The 15,308-nt window shown below is 47.4% G+C and overlaps 1 protein-coding gene across 1 annotated transcript in view; it reads right to left on the bottom strand.

Annotated features, from left to right (window-relative positions):
• The window catches only part of PLA2G10 (phospholipase A2 group X), a 21,416-nt gene extending 14,365 nt beyond the window's left edge, over window positions 1-7,051 (bottom strand). Inside the window, exons 1-3 of the mRNA XM_007951807.1 lie at window positions 6,985-7,051; window positions 3,849-3,999; window positions 9-105 (exon numbers count right to left, since the gene is read on the bottom strand). Of these exons, the coding sequence (XP_007949998.1) occupies window positions 9-105; window positions 3,849-3,999; window positions 6,985-7,051 (315 nt within the window). The remainder of the gene's footprint in view (window positions 1-8; window positions 106-3,848; window positions 4,000-6,984) is intronic.
• Between the last annotated feature and the right edge of the window lie 8,257 nt (window positions 7,052-15,308).

Genomic DNA, 15,308 nt, shown 5'->3' with positions numbered 1-15,308 from the left:
CACTCCACTCGATTGTTGATGCACTTCCAGGAGTAACGCTCCAGCTTGGGGCTGCAGCCTGCCTTCTCGGCAACATCATAGCAACAGTCATGGCTGTGGCAGCACCTGGGGGCAACAGGAGGTAGATCAACGGGTGGGTGTAGCCAGCGTGCCTCTGCTCCCTTCCTCCCCTGTTAGGACTACGGGTGACTCAGATCCCCACAAGGGGCCGGCATCCACTGGTCCAAACTCTGTCCCTGATAACCCCCCTCTCTAGGAGACAATTCGGCTGGCCCCAGCTGGCCCTGCACCGCCTCAGGCCCCTGGCCCCACCTCCCTCTCAGTCTCTGAGAGGCAGCCACACTGGCTTCCGCTCCATTTCTGGAAAAAGCCAAGCCCCTCCCACCTCCTGACTCCGCCCCTGTTGTGCTCTCTGCCTGGGACACAGTGGGCCACCTCTTCCTTCAGATCTCAGCCCCTCCACCCACCCTGCCACCCTCGCTCCCCAGGCTGGGATGGCCTCCTGATACATCCCTTCATTGAAACAGTTCTTGCCCTGCTGTTGTTGTTAAGTGCCATCGAGTCGTCTCTGACTCATAGAGACCCTATGCACAGCAGAATGAAACACCGCCCAGTCCTGAGCCAGCTCCACACGACTCTTGCTACACTGGAGCCCATTGCCGCCGCCACCGTGTCAACCCTCCACCTTACCAAGCATGACATCCTTCTCCAGGGAATGGTCCCTTCTGACAACAGGACCAAAGTATATGAGACAAAGTTTGGCCATTCTCGCCTCCAAGGAGCATTCTGGCTGCACTTCCTCCAGGACAGACCTGTTCTTTTAGCAGTCCATGGTACTTTCAGCGTTCTTTGCCAACACCACAGCTCAAAAGCATCAATTCTTCTTCGGTCTTCCTTACTCATTTTCCAGCTCTCACATGCATATGAGGCAACTGAAAATACCGTGGCTTGTGTCAGGCTCACCTTAGTCCTCAAGGAGACATCCTTGCTCTCCAGCACTTGAAAGAGGTCCTTTGCAGCCCATTTGCCCAGTGCTATATGTCATCTGATGTCCTGACTGCTACTTCCATTGGCGTCAGTTGTAGAACCAAGCAATGTGAAGTCTTTGACAACCTCAATCTTTTCTCCATTTCTTGTGATGCTGCTTATAGGTCCAGTTGTGAGGATTTTTGTTTTCTTTATATTGAGGTGTAATCCATACTGCAGACTGTATTCTTCAACCTTCATCAGTTAGTACTTCAAGTCATCCTCACTTTCAGCAAGCAAAGTTGTGATCATCAGTGTATTGCAGGTTGTTAATGATTCTTCCTCCAATCCTGATGCCACGTTCTTCATATAGTCCAGCTTCTCAGATTATTTGCTCAGCATACAGATTGAATAAGTATGACACACTCCCTTGTTGATTTTAAACCATGCAGTGTTCCCTTTTTCTGTTTGAACGACAGCCTCCTGGTCTATGTACAGGTTCCTCATGAGTACAATTAAGTGTTCTGGAATTCCCATCCTTCTCAATGTCATGCACAATTTGTTATGATCCACAAAATCAAATGCTTTTGCGTAGTCAATAAAACACAAGTAAACATCTTTCTGGTATTCTAATGTACTGCTGCATTTTTGAATTATCTTCAGTAAGATTTTACTTGCATGAGATATTAATGATATTGTTTGATAGTTTCCACATTCTGTGGGATCACCTTTCTTTGGAATGGGTACAAATATATGGATCTCTTCCAATCAGTTGGCCAAGTAGCTGTCTTCCAAATCTCTTGGCATAACCAAGTGAGCACCTCCAGTGGGGCATCTGTTTGTTGAAATATCTCAGTGGGTATTCCATCAATTCCTGGAGTCTTGTTCTTCAACAATTCCTTCAGTACATCTTCGACTTTCTCCTTCAATACCATTGGTTCTTGAACATATGCCACCTTCAGAAATGGATGAAGATCGACCAGGTCTTTTAGGTATGATGACTCTGTGTATTCCTTCCATCTTCTTTTGACACTTGCTGCATCAGTCAGTATTTTGCCCACAGAATCTTTCATTATTGCAACTTGAAGCTAAAATTTTTTTCCTCAGTTCTTTCAGCTTGAGACATGCTGAGCATGTTCTTCCCTTTTGGTTTTCTAAATCCAGGTCTTTGCACATTTCATTAAGTAACTGGCTTTGTCTGCTCGAGCTGCTCTTTGAAATCTTCTATTCAGCTCTTTTATCTTGTCATTTCTTCCATTTGCTTTAGCTACTATTTGCTCAAAGGCAAGTTTCAGAGATTCTCTTCTGACATCCATTTTGGTCTTTTCTTTTTTTCTCGTATTTGTAATGACCTCTTGCTTTCTTCATGGATGATGCTCTTGATGTCATCCCACAATTCTTCTGGTTTTTGGTCATTTCCCTGCAGGGTGTGTTTTAATAGGTGACCTCTCTGGTGGCATAGTGCCTAAGGCATATGACTACTAACCAGAAGGCTGGCAGTTCAAACCCACCAGCCACTCCTCGGAAGGAAGGTTGGGCAATCTACTTCTGTGGTGATACTGCCTCAGAACCCCAAGAAGGAGTCACTATGGGTTGGATATGACTCCACGGCAGTGGTTTTTTTTTTTTTGTTTTTTTTTCCCCTCTCCTCCCCAGGCTAAGATAGCCTCCTCATTACACCCTCGCATTAAACGGTGTTCTTTCCCTTCAGGGCAGGTGTTAGCAGTCACTCATTAGGGAGAAAAGACTGACTACCACATGTCCTCTTCACAGACTATTAACTGCATGAGGGTGACTCATGTCTGTCTGATTCCTCACAACAGCCCCAGCTTGCAGCCCAGGGCCTGGCACACAGTAAGACCTCAATAGACATTTACTATTGAATAATTCCCTGAGGAGCTCCCACAAACACCCCTAGTCAGTCACTCATTCACTCACACGTTCACTGCCTGCTATCTCTCCATCCATTCATCAGCCTGCACTCTCTCAATCCCTCCCTCAGCTGGGTTGAGGGGAGAGGTCAGTCACTCCTGCTGTGCCCTCACAGAGCCCTGTCTCTGGAGGAAGGCAGACAAGCCCCCAGACAGTCCATGCATGATGAGAAATGCTGGGATGTGGGTAAGAGGAGAGGATTCTGGGAGCCCAGAAGAGGGGCCACGCCCAGCTGTGCATCAGGTTGGGCTTCCTGGAGGGGGTGATGCCTGAACTGCAATTGGCAGGATGTGCAGGAGGCAGTCAACCACTATGGGAAAGGTGTGGCTGGCAGCAGGAACATCAAAGGCTCAGGGGTAACAAAATGCTGGTCAGGGACAATCACATCTTCCCAGCTATGAAGAAGGCGGGAAGTTCTGCAGTCGCCTCTCAGAGCCCAGGGAGCCCTCACCTGTAACAATGGGGATACTCTTGTGCCTGTCTCTGGACAACTATGAGGACAATGGGAGGAATCAGGAAAGCTCTCAGCCCACAGCCTTGCTCTCAGTAGGCGCTTCTCCCGTGGTCCGGAGAGCAGACCCAGCCAACAAACCAAGTTCAAATCCCAGCTCCCACCTCTCACTCCCTATGCAGATCAACTACTTAACCCTTCTGCACCTCAGTTTCTTCATCTGCCGGCAGTATTGCTGTGAGGACTCAAGGGGTGTTGAGAGCAGTTCCTGGCACATGATAAGTCTCACCATCTCTGGTTTTTGTCAGACAAGGCAGCCACCCGTGGCCCAGTGAGGCCATGGCTCCACGGTTTGGCCTCATTAGCCATGTTTTCCCAGGAGGCCCTCTGTGTACGAGGCAGTATCACATGCTGGACCTTCATTGTGGGATTTCCTCACATGCCTCAACCAACCCCATAGAGCATGGGGGACTCCAGGCTGGCCCAAGAATGCACTTACCAGTCTGTGGAGTCCCGAGGCCAGCCACGGCCGCCCAGGCCACAGTGGCAACCATAGCTTATATAGGCCAGGGCAGAGAGGGTGCTGGCACACTGCAGGGTCCCTACCAGCTCCAGAAGCCCTCGCCTCTGCACATGTGACTTCCTGGAGGCTGAGAGGAAAACAAAGGTCAGAGGCTGCAGGTCAGGGCTGCCCCAGCCATGTGAGTAGGGAGGGCAACACCCTCAGAAGGGCCTGGGTGCTACAAGCCTGACTGTTGGGCTTTCAATCCTGCTTCGCTTACTTCATTGCTGTGTGACCTTGGACAAGTTACTCAACCTCTCTGTGCTTTTTTTTTCCTCGTCTAAGAAATGGAGGGATACGGTGATGCATGTGAAGCAGGTGGCATGTAACAAGCTCTGCATATCACTACCGTTATGCTCCAAAGCAGCCAAGAAGGAAAAAACAAGTCACAGAGCCCCAGCTCCTGAGAGGTCACAATGGGCCTTTGCACAGGCCGCTTCCTCTTCCTGGATTGCCCCTTCCCTGTCTCTGTCAACCCCACACTCAGTCAGAGTGCATGTCACACATCATGTTTGCCCACTTCCTGGTGCTGGACTCTGGGCATCCAAGATGAGCTAAACAAGGTCCCTGCCACCAAGGAGGAGCCGTCTGTAAGGTCTTTCCCATCCCAGGGCCCCCTCAACCCCAACTCCCCGCCAGACCCTGCCTCTGCTTCTAGTCTCACTGAGCAGCCCTGGCTTTGTCCCACCGCAGAGGCCTCATGGCCCAAGCCCAGCCATTTCTCAGAATCCCAACTCCTCCTGGACACATAGCAGATGCAACAGGTGTGGAGTGATGGGAACACCTGCGTCGGACAGGTGAGAAACCGGAGGCTTCACAAGGCCCTGAGGCGGGCTCCAACCCCAGCTTCTGACTGCCAGTCCGTGGCTCCCTCCTCCTCAGCCAATAACAGCCCTCGCAGCTGTTGTTCCATTTACTTGTATTTGGTTGTCCATCTCCTCCCCCTCCTCTTCTGGAACACATTTACACACTGACTTTTAAGAAGAGTTCAGGCCAAAATTAATTCCAATATTTTTTTTCTCAGTGAAAAAAACAGCATATTGGTATGGATGAACAGAAATGGATCAAACTGAGAGAAAATGTAAAAATGATTTTAGGGTTGATACTGTCACCTTCTTCTCTGGGTGACCACTCTTCACGCTCTCAGGAGCAGCTGAGTGCTGCTCTGAGCAGCCTGCACCTCTGTCTAGAACCTTCCATGGCTCCCTCCACCCTAGGGATAAAGCTCAGGGACCTCACCGCCCCAGGGGTCCTGGGGGAGCCAGCCCCTTGACCTCCCCAGCATCCTCTCTAAATGTTCCCCACACGGATCCTCCACTCTGGGCACATGGAATCACTTCCTGTTGCCTCAAATTCTCCTCACACACAGTCTCTGTTGGGAACATCCTCACCTCATCCTCATCCTCACCCGACTCGGGGTCACCTCCCTCAAGTCCTCCTCACTCCAGTGACAAACATTGGCTCCTGTCAGCTGTATCCTGTCTGCTTATGGGCGTGTCCCCTCCAACCTGGGGGCTCCTTGAGGGCAAATGGAAGAAGCCTTAGGCAGCCCATGTCCCCTGGCATGTTGTGGGTGGGTCTCTTACTTTTGATCCAACCAAGCTCCGTGGAATATCCCACTCACTCTAACCACCGCTGACATGGTCCAACCCTGTCCCCCGAAGTTATGCCCAGAGCCCCCTTCCCACCCTACTCCACCACTCTCTGGCATGAAATGACCCTGGACAAAGCCCTCCAGAGGGCCTGGCACAGGGCGGACACCCAGCACTGGGTTTGTAGCCAGGTAAACACTCCAGTGCCAACCTAGGTGGGGCAGGTCACACCAGGCTCTGTTTGTCCTGATGCCCACAGCAGCCTCTGCTGCGAGTTCCAGGCTATCTGTGCCTCGTGCAGCCCAGGGGTCTCTGTGGTGGGTGTGTCGTGTATATGTGTGTGTCTCTGTGTATCTGTGTTGATGTGTCTGTGAGTGTGTCTGATTATGAGTCTGCGAGTGTATTGACTGTGTGTTGCATTTCACCCTGTGTGGCTATGGTGGGTGCCTCTGTGTTCTTCTCTGTGTCCATTCACTGGGTGTGGGCTGGTTGAACAAATCTGTGTGTGTGTACATATGTGTCTATGCCTGTGTATGTGGACATGTCTGTCCCTGCTGGAGAGTCTGTGTGTGAATTCACTCGTTTGGGTGTTTCTGAGTGTTAATCTTGTGTGTGTGTGTGTGTGTGTGTTTGTCTATGTCAGTGAATGAGTCTGGGCCTATTGTAGAAATCAATGCATGTCTCTGTGCCTGAGTGTGTGTATCTGGGCATGTGTGTCCCTGTAGGGTGTCTGTGCTTTGGATCTCTGTGTGTGTGAATTTTCTCCTTTGGTGCTAAGTGTGAATCTGTGTGTGTGTGCCTATCGTGTGTCTGGGCTGACCTGGGGCACTATCTTGGGTGACCCCGTTTGTATGTGTGTGTGTGTGTGTGTGTGTCCGTCTGTATCTGAGTCTGCCTTGAGGCACTGTCTTGGGTGACCCTGTGTGTGTGTGTGTCCTCTTGTCCGGGTCCCTGCCTGGGTCTGCCATATGGAGCTGTGTGAGACCATCCATGAGCCCACATCTGTGTGCCTAGGTAAGTCTGGGTGGTCTTGTCTGTAGTGTCTGTGCCCATGGTGTCTGCACATTTCTCACTGTGTGTCTGTGCACCCCAGGAATGGCAGCCACAGAGGAGACTTCTCTGAGGGCCACCGCTCAGATAGGGTTGAGCCCCTCTGCCCCTGCTCCTCTCAGCCTTGGTGTCCTCCTGGTGGACCCACTTCAGGCCCCAAGGATGGAGGGAGTGAAGGGTCAGATCATAGGACCCCAGGCTGCTGGGTGGCTGTAGGGAGCTACAGTGAGTATGAGGGGTGTCTGGGGAGGACTGTGGACCCCTGGAGAGGCAGGGCACCCTGAGACCCTGGGGAGGGTCGCTGAGTTGGAGTCCTTGCAGAGGGCTGGGAAGGCAGGGTTCCCCAAGAAGGGGCCCTACGAGGGTCCCTAGCCTGGGCTGAGGAGGTCTTGGGGGATTCTTGGGTCCTCAGAGGGGCCAGTCTCACTCACCCAAGCCAGGTCCGGGTCCCTGGTCCGGCAGCAGCGACAGCAGTAGCAGCACCACTGGCAGGCACATGGCCAATGGACCCATGGATGACGGCAGGTGTGGGGCAGCCTGGCGGCACTCTGCTGGCGAGTGCAGCCGCCATCCACGCCTGCAGGGAGCCCGACGCCCCGCCCGGCCCCGCCCCCATCCCACCCCCCCTCACCCCCACCCGCGCGGCGCCTGGGTGGAGCCGAGCCCGGCCGTGAGCCTGGGACCGCGCGAGCGTGCCTCCCGGCCTCAGCGTCCACGGCGGTGCAATGGGCGCGCGCGGCCCGGGGGTGCGAGGGGGTGCGGGCTCTGAACTGCGTTAGCGCAGCGCCGGGCTCAGAGAAAACGTGCACCCAGGATGCATAGGAAGTCATGGAGAGACATTAGGCTCCGCAGCCCCTCTCAGCGCTCACCAGGGCCGAGAGTGGCAATCCGTGCCAGGCAGGGGACTTGAATTTAAAATAATAATAATTTAAAAAGTAGGAATCTTAAAGATCCTTCAAAACTAACTCTACACACCCCTGCCCTAACCCCTCCTCAACCACAGTGGGGAAACAGGTGGCCACAGATGGGACCCAGGTTACATAGAGGATTCTAGTAAGTGATTAGGCTGGACCCTTGGGGGAGGGCCGGCCTTAGAGCATCCCACACCCTTGCTGCCTCAGGCTTTTCATCTGCTTCCTGTGAGGTGAGGCAGGTGTGCCCAGTAGGCCCTGACTGGTGACAGGAGATAGCAATCTCCACACACAATGACTGTAGGTTTCCTTTCTGACCCTGGCGCCAGCCCTACCAATAAATCACCAATTGCTGTTGCTCTCCTCCTAAATTCTTTGGAGCATGGGACCCTAGACTCCTCCTCCTGTCTCCATGGCTACACTCCAGTGAGGTCACAAAGATGTGAGGCTTCAGTGTGGGAAAGTCAGAAACCCAGAACCCATTTCACAGAAAGAAAAACTGATGATCAGAGAGACCAAGAGCAGAGAAGTAGAGGAGGGTGCGTCCAGTTCATCTCTCCACGGGTGCCAAACCTTGTCAGCCTCCATCCACACAATCCATGGCAGGGCCCTTGGCCCAACCCTCTCTGGGGTGACTGTCTCCCCGCTGGATCTCATTCCTCTTGTACCCCCAGCACACGCCTGCCAAGCACACCATAGGTGCTCAAAAAAGGCTTGCTGTCAGCGTGAGGAGCTCTGGTGATGTAGTGGGTAAGACATTCATGGCTGCTAACCAGAAGGTCAGTGGTTCAAACCCACTGGCTGCTCTGTGGGAGGAAGATGAGGCAATCTACTTCCATGAAGATTTACAGCCTTGGGAACCCAATGGGGGTTTCTATGAGTTGAAACTGACTGGATGGCAGTGGGCTTTGGGTCAGAGTGTAGGTCTCAGATGCTGTGAGACTTGGGGTTGTGGAGAATGTGAGTGACAAGCCTCAGGGTGCCACGCCCACCAGGAAATGGATCTATGTCAGAATTGGCCAGTAGGCAAGGGCTACCCTGACTCCAGCATCCACAATTCCCCTCTGGTCTCGGTTGCTCCATCCAGACTCACTGTGCCAAAAAGTCCTTTACTTGCCTACAAACTGAAGTCCCAGGGACAGCCCCAACCACCAGGGACTAGGACTTGCCAGGCTGCAGGGGCTTCTGGAAACCCTGCCCCATCACAGGGACTTCTGCATGGCCCTCCAGCCTCTTGCTGCAGGCACCTATTCACCCAGCCAGGAAAGAGAAGACATGGAGGAAGTCTGCCTTCCCAGCCCCTCCAGTGGCCTGAGAGTCTCCTGTGGCTTCACCATTTACTCCCTCCCCTTCTTGCCTGGCACTAGCACAATCTTTCCTGATGTCTCCACCTAGAGGGCAGAGGTGACACCAGAGAACTCCAGTCTGAGGTCTAAGGTGACTTCACGAGGAAGCTCAAGGTTGGTCACTGGGGACATCCCTGCCTCATCACTGAGAATCTGGTTCTGCTGCTGGTCAGGGCAGGCTGTCCCCAGAGCAAGACCCTGTCTTCCCTTTTACTGTAACAATCATAACAGTGCATCCAGTTAGAACCCAATTAATTTCCCAGACCTCCAGGGCATCTTCCCACAGAGCCAGACACTTCAGAATTCCAAGCCACAAATAAACTTCATTTCCCATTAAGGGAGTTATGGCCACAAGGAAATCAGCAGCTCTGCATGGACCTCATGGGGCCCCCACTCTCCCTCCTCCAGGGGCTGGCCCTGCCAGAAATGAAAAGTAAGATCAGATCGAAAGACATCCAATTAAATACACCAACATCCATTTGGCACTTACTTAATTCTTCCTATCCTTTGAAATTTCCCCTATGTTCCCGGGTATCATACCTTCTGTAACTGTACTCAGGGCTCCTTCCTTGATGTTTCCATTTAGGGTCATCACAGGCATAGTGTCATTTAAGGTGTGTGTCTCTCTCCTATAAAGTACATGTAGCTGTTGATGTAGGAGCTCTGGTGGCATAGTGCCTAAGGCATTAACCAGAAGGCTGGTGGTTCAAACCCGCAGCCACTCCTTGGAAGGAAGGTTGGGCAATCGACTTCCATATAGATACTGCCTCGGAAACCCAAGGAGGGGTCCCAGTGAGTCGGATCTGACTCAATGGCAGTGAGTTTGGTTTTCTTGGTTTTAATTGTTGATGTCAGCTGCGTGTCTTCTCCCTTCAGAGCCGGGCACACGGCTGATGGCTGACCATCAGGTCTCTTTCCATGGAGCCGAAGCTACTGGGTGGGATCGAACAGCCAACAGCTTGGTTAGTAGCTGAGTACTTGACCATTGTGCCACCAGGGCTACTGCAGAACAGATTTTTTTTCTTTAAATGTGTTGCCACTGAGTTGAATCCAACTCATAGCAATGCTATAAGACAGAGTAGAACTATCCTGCAGGGTTTTCCATGGCTTGTGACCCTTTTGTGGCATCACACAGTCCACAAGACAATATTTTACATCTTACTTTGGTTAGTAGGAAAAAATTCAAGCCTTGAGTGGCAATACTAAAGGATTCTATGGGCAAAATATTGAATGTGGTGGGAAGCATCAAAAGAAGATGGAAGGGATACACAGAGTCACTGCAAGGAAGGTTGGGCAATCTACTTCTGTAGTGACACTGCCTCGGAAACCCAAGGAGGGGTTGCTATGAGTCGAATTCAACTCAATGGCAGTGAGTTTTGTTTTGTTTTTTTTCTGCACACAAAAAATTGGTTTATGTTCAGCTATTTCAAGAGGTGACCAATGGTCCTGGACTTCCGATAATATGGAGGAATAGGCAGAAAAGCTATACAGACCCTTTTCAACAAAGAAAAAAGAAACCAGATGACACAGATACAGATCCTGGACCCCTAAACTTTGAATAGAAGGATACATAAGTGGATTAAATATCAACTACCAGGAACTCTGGTGGCATAGTGCATAAGGCATTTGACTGCTAACCAGAAGGCTGGTGGTTCAAACCCACCAGCCAATCCTTGGAAAGAAGATTGGGCAATCTACTTCTGTAGAGATACCACCTTGAAAACCCAGGGAGGGGTTGCTATGAGACTACCCGACAGCACTGAGTTGTTTTTTTTGTTTGTTTGTTTGTTTGTTTGTTTAGTAGAAGAACCTGCATGAAAACAGTTAATAAGGAGACAAACAGAGCTTCAGACTGTCAGCTGTCCTGAAAGCATTGACAGTTTGAATATTTCCAAGCGGTGTTAGGATGTGAGAATTAACTGAAAAATTGGTCCAGCTCGCCAAGTGTTGCATGGACCACTACTGTTGGCTGATGACTAGAAAGGGAAACAGCAAAGAAAGAGACAAACTGAGCTGTGGGTTACGGCTGTCCAGAGGGCACAGCCATTTTGAATGTTTACAAGCAGTAGCCATTTTGGATATATAAAATGACAGCATTCTCATTCAGATTCCAGGGACCTAAAAGTAGGCTCCGCTTGCCAAGCACAGCACGGACATACTGAAGGCTGATAACTGGAAAGGTGTGAATTCCCCTCGTTACTCTTATACCCCACACCCTCTTGGTGAACAGAAGTGCAGCCATCCCTCACCTCCACCCACCTTCTGGGCTGGCAGGAATTCCATCCTGGTCTCTGTGCTCTGACAGAGCCTGGGTGCCCTGTCCCCCCACCCCGAGATTTGTTTTTTGCTTGTTTTTAAATTATTCTGTCTTTGAATTTTTACTCTTTCTTTTATCCTTCCCAGATTTTAGTTTTGGCCTTCTTTTTCCTCTTTTCTTTTCCTGGTTTCCAGTTTTTTCTTTCTTGTGGTTCTTCTCATCCCTCGTTTTTCTTTTTTGTATTTTTCCCATTTCTTTTCCTAATTATTCTATTATTCTAGCTCTTTTCTCTTATTCTTCCCTCCCCAGATATTGTGGGGGTTTTCTTTTCTTTTCTTTTTTTGCATTTATACTTTCTGTCTTTTAAAAGTATTTCTTTAAATATTTTGTTTCATTTATTGCCCTTCCTCCTTTTTTCTTTCTTTCTTTCTCTTTTTGGTGATTGTTCCTGTGTGTTTATGCAATGTGTATTTTTTTGTCCTTGTTTTTATTTTTTTTGGTGTTTTTAATTTTTTTTTTTTTTGTCTAACTGAGTGGGAGACAACAACCATGCCCATACGACCCAACCATACCTGCACCTCCAGCAGCCCCACCTACTGAGTGAGGGCCACCACTTGCTTCTGCACCAACTGGCCAACAATAGATGACAACCAATACAAGCCTGACTCACCCTTAACTACTCTTTAGAAACAGCTAACAGAGATCTGTGCACCTACTCTCATTTCCTATCATACCCACCAGGAGATAGGCGGTGAGTGTGTAAGTGCTGCCAACTAGCAAATAGAGGAACACAGCACCCTGTTTACTCAGATACGTCCAAACAAAACAAAGAAAACTAAAATCTTGGGTGAAATCACCTCAATATACAATCACAATATAAATACAGCAATGTCACAATGTCTTGGAGACAACAGACCATCACAGTCCACACAAAGAAGCAAGATAAAGCAGGAGAAATAGGGGACCAGGATACAGACCCAGAACACATCCCTGAGAAAGAAACAGCATTGAAATTCCCTGATAAAGAATTCAAAAGAATTATATTTAGTTACCTTCAATGGATTGAGAGACAGATTGGGGAAAACACCGACAAAATTAAGGAAAGCATAGAGAAAATCCTAGAACAATTTCAGAAGACAATACAAGAACAAAATGACAAAATACACGTAAGGTCAGAAATGATACAAAAGCTAAAGACAGAATTCCGGAAGATTAATACTAAAATTTTCAGAAATGGATAACACATTGAATGGGCAAAGGAGTAGAATGAAATCAATGGAAGACAGAATTAGTGAGATTGAAGACAAATACCTCAATATTTGTTTGGAAAAGGATCAATCAGAAAAGAGATTAAAACAAAATGAAGAAAGCCTAAGATTCATGTGGGATACCATTAAGAGGAATAACCTATGTGTAATCAGAATTCCAAAACAGGAAGAGAAAAATAAAACTACAGTGAAAATTGTTGAAGATATGATGCAAGATGAGAATATATCCATCCAAGAAGTCCAATGAACCTCAAACAGGATAGACCCCAAGAGAAAATCACCAAGACATATCATCATGAAACTCACCAAAACCAAAGACAAAGAAAGAATCCTGAAAGCAGCATGGGAAAAACGAAAAGTTACTTACGAAGGATAACCAATAAGACTAAGCTCTGATTTCTGGCAGGTGAGAAGGTAATGGGGTGGTATATATAAAACCCAGGAGCTCTAGTAGCGCAATGCCTAAGGCATTTGACTCCTAACCAGAAGGCTAGTGGTTCAAACCCACCAGCCATTCCTCAGAAGGAAGACTGGGCAATCTACTTCTGTAATGACACTGCCTCAGAAACCCAAGGAGGGGTTGCTATGAGTCAGATCTGACTCAACGGCAGTGGGTTTGTTTTGTTATTTTTTGGTTTGAAAGAAAATAATTTCCAACCAAGAATTATATTATATACCCAGTAAAATTGTCCCTCAAATATGATGGTGAAATTAGGACATTTCCAGATAAGCATAAATTAAGGGAATTTGCTAAGAACCAATGATATTGAAGGAGGAAGTTGAAGCTGCACTGAAGGAATTGGCAAAAAAAAAAAAAAGGTTCCAGGAGTTGACAGAATATCCATTGAGATGTTTCAATGAAAAAATGATGCCCTAGAGGCACTTACTTGTCTATACCAAGTAATTTGGAAGACAGCTACCTGGCCAACTGACCAGAAGAGGTCTATTTTTGTACCCATTCCAAAGAAAGGTGATCCAACAGAATGTGGAAATTATCCAGCAATATCATTAACATCACATGCAAGTAAAATCTTGCTAAAGATAATTCAAAAACAGTTGCAGCTGTATATTGACAGGGAACTTCTAGAAATGCAAGTTAGATTCAGAAGAGGACGTAGAACAAGGGATATCATTGCTGATGTCAGATGGATCTCAGCTGAAAGCAAAGATTACCAGAGGGATTCTTCCTTGTGTTTTATTGACTGTGCAAAAGCATTCAACTGTGTGAATCATAACAAATTATGAACAACATTGCAAAGAATGAGAATTCCAGAGCACTTAATTGTGCTCATGAGCAATCTGTGCATAGGCCAGGAGGCTGTTGTTAGAACAGAACAAGGGGATACTGCATGGTTTTAAATTAGGAAAGGTATGCATTAGGTTGTATCCTTTCACCATACTTATTCAATGCTGAGACAATAATATTCAATGCTGAGAAGCTAGACTGTATGAAGGAGAATGCAGCATCAGGATTGGAGGAAAGCTCATTAACAACTGCAATATGCAAAAGACACAACTTTGTTTACTGAAAGTGATGATGACTTGAAGCACTTACTGATGAAGATTAAAAACTACAGTTTGCAGTATGGATTACACCTCAACATAAACAAAATGAAAATCCTCCCAACTGGACCAATAAACAGCATCATGATAAATGGTGAAAAGATTAAAGTTGCAAAGATTTCATATTACATGGATCCACAATCAACATCCATGGAAGCAGCAGTCAAGGAATGAGACATGATATTACACTGAAAAAATCCATTGCAAAAGACCTCTTTAAAGTGTTGAAGAGCAAAGATGTCCATTGAAGACTAGTTTGGGCAATCTACTTCTGTAGTGATACCACCTCGGAAACCCAAGGAGGGGTCACTATGAGTTGGGGCCGACTCGATGGCATATAAGAACAACAACAACAACAACAACCCAAGCCATGTTGTTTCCAATTGCCTCATATACATGTGAAAGCTACACAATGAATAAGGAAGACCAAAAAAGAGTTGATGCCTTTGAATTGTAGTGTTGTTGAAAAATACTGAAAATACCATGAACTGCCAGAAGAACAAAAAAATTTGTCCTGGAAGAAGTGCAGTGAGAATGCTTTTTGGAAGCAAGAATGGCCAGACTTCATCTCATCCACTTTGGTCATGTTGTCAGAAGGGACCATTCCCTGGGGAGGATATAATGCTTGGTAAGGTGGAGGGTCAGCAAAAAAGGGGAAGACCCTTGACAAGAAGGATTGACACAGTGGCTGCAATGATAGGCTCAAGTATAGCAAGTTCCATTCTGTTATACATAGAGTCACTATGAGTCATAGCCTACTCGATGACACTTAACAACAACAACCAAAAGAAGAAAGAAGAAAATCATAAGGACTTAGTAAATACAAAATCAACAACAATGAAGAAAATGAAGAGAAAATCCGATAAGCAAATGAACTCAGCACAGAAAAATATTCAGAACAAAGAAACCATAAATACGCCAATAAAAAAACACAAAAGAATGACAGCAGGAAATTCATACCTGTCATTAATTACACTGAATGTGAATGGATTAAATGCACAAGTCAAGAGAACGAAAGCGACAGAATGGATAAGAAAACAGGACCCATCAATATGTTGCCTACAAGAGACCCATCTTAGACACAAGGATAAAAATTAATAAAAAATCAAAAGATGGAAAAATATATCAAGCTAATAGCAATCAAAAAAGAGCAGAAGTGGTAATATTAATTTCTGATGAAATAGACATCTAGGCAAAAACCAGCATAAGGGACAAGAAAAGACATTATGTTATGATAAAAGAGTCAATCCAGGAAGAGAACATAACCATAATAAATATCTATGTACTCAATGAAAAAGCCCCAAAATACATTTAGCAAACATTACGAGAACTGAAAAGAGAAATAGACAATTCCACAATAGTATTGTTGTTGTTGTTAGGTGCCATCGAGTCATCTCTGACTCATAGTGA

The sequence above is a fragment of the Orycteropus afer genome, unplaced genomic scaffold (assembly GCF_000298275.1).
Source record: "Orycteropus afer afer isolate SDZICR_OR568_19922 unplaced genomic scaffold, OryAfe1.0 scaffold00312, whole genome shotgun sequence".
Lineage (NCBI taxonomy): Eukaryota > Metazoa > Chordata > Mammalia > Tubulidentata > Orycteropodidae > Orycteropus > Orycteropus afer.
Note: the sequence above shows the minus strand (reverse complement) of the source record. Positions and strands in the feature narration are given on the sequence as shown.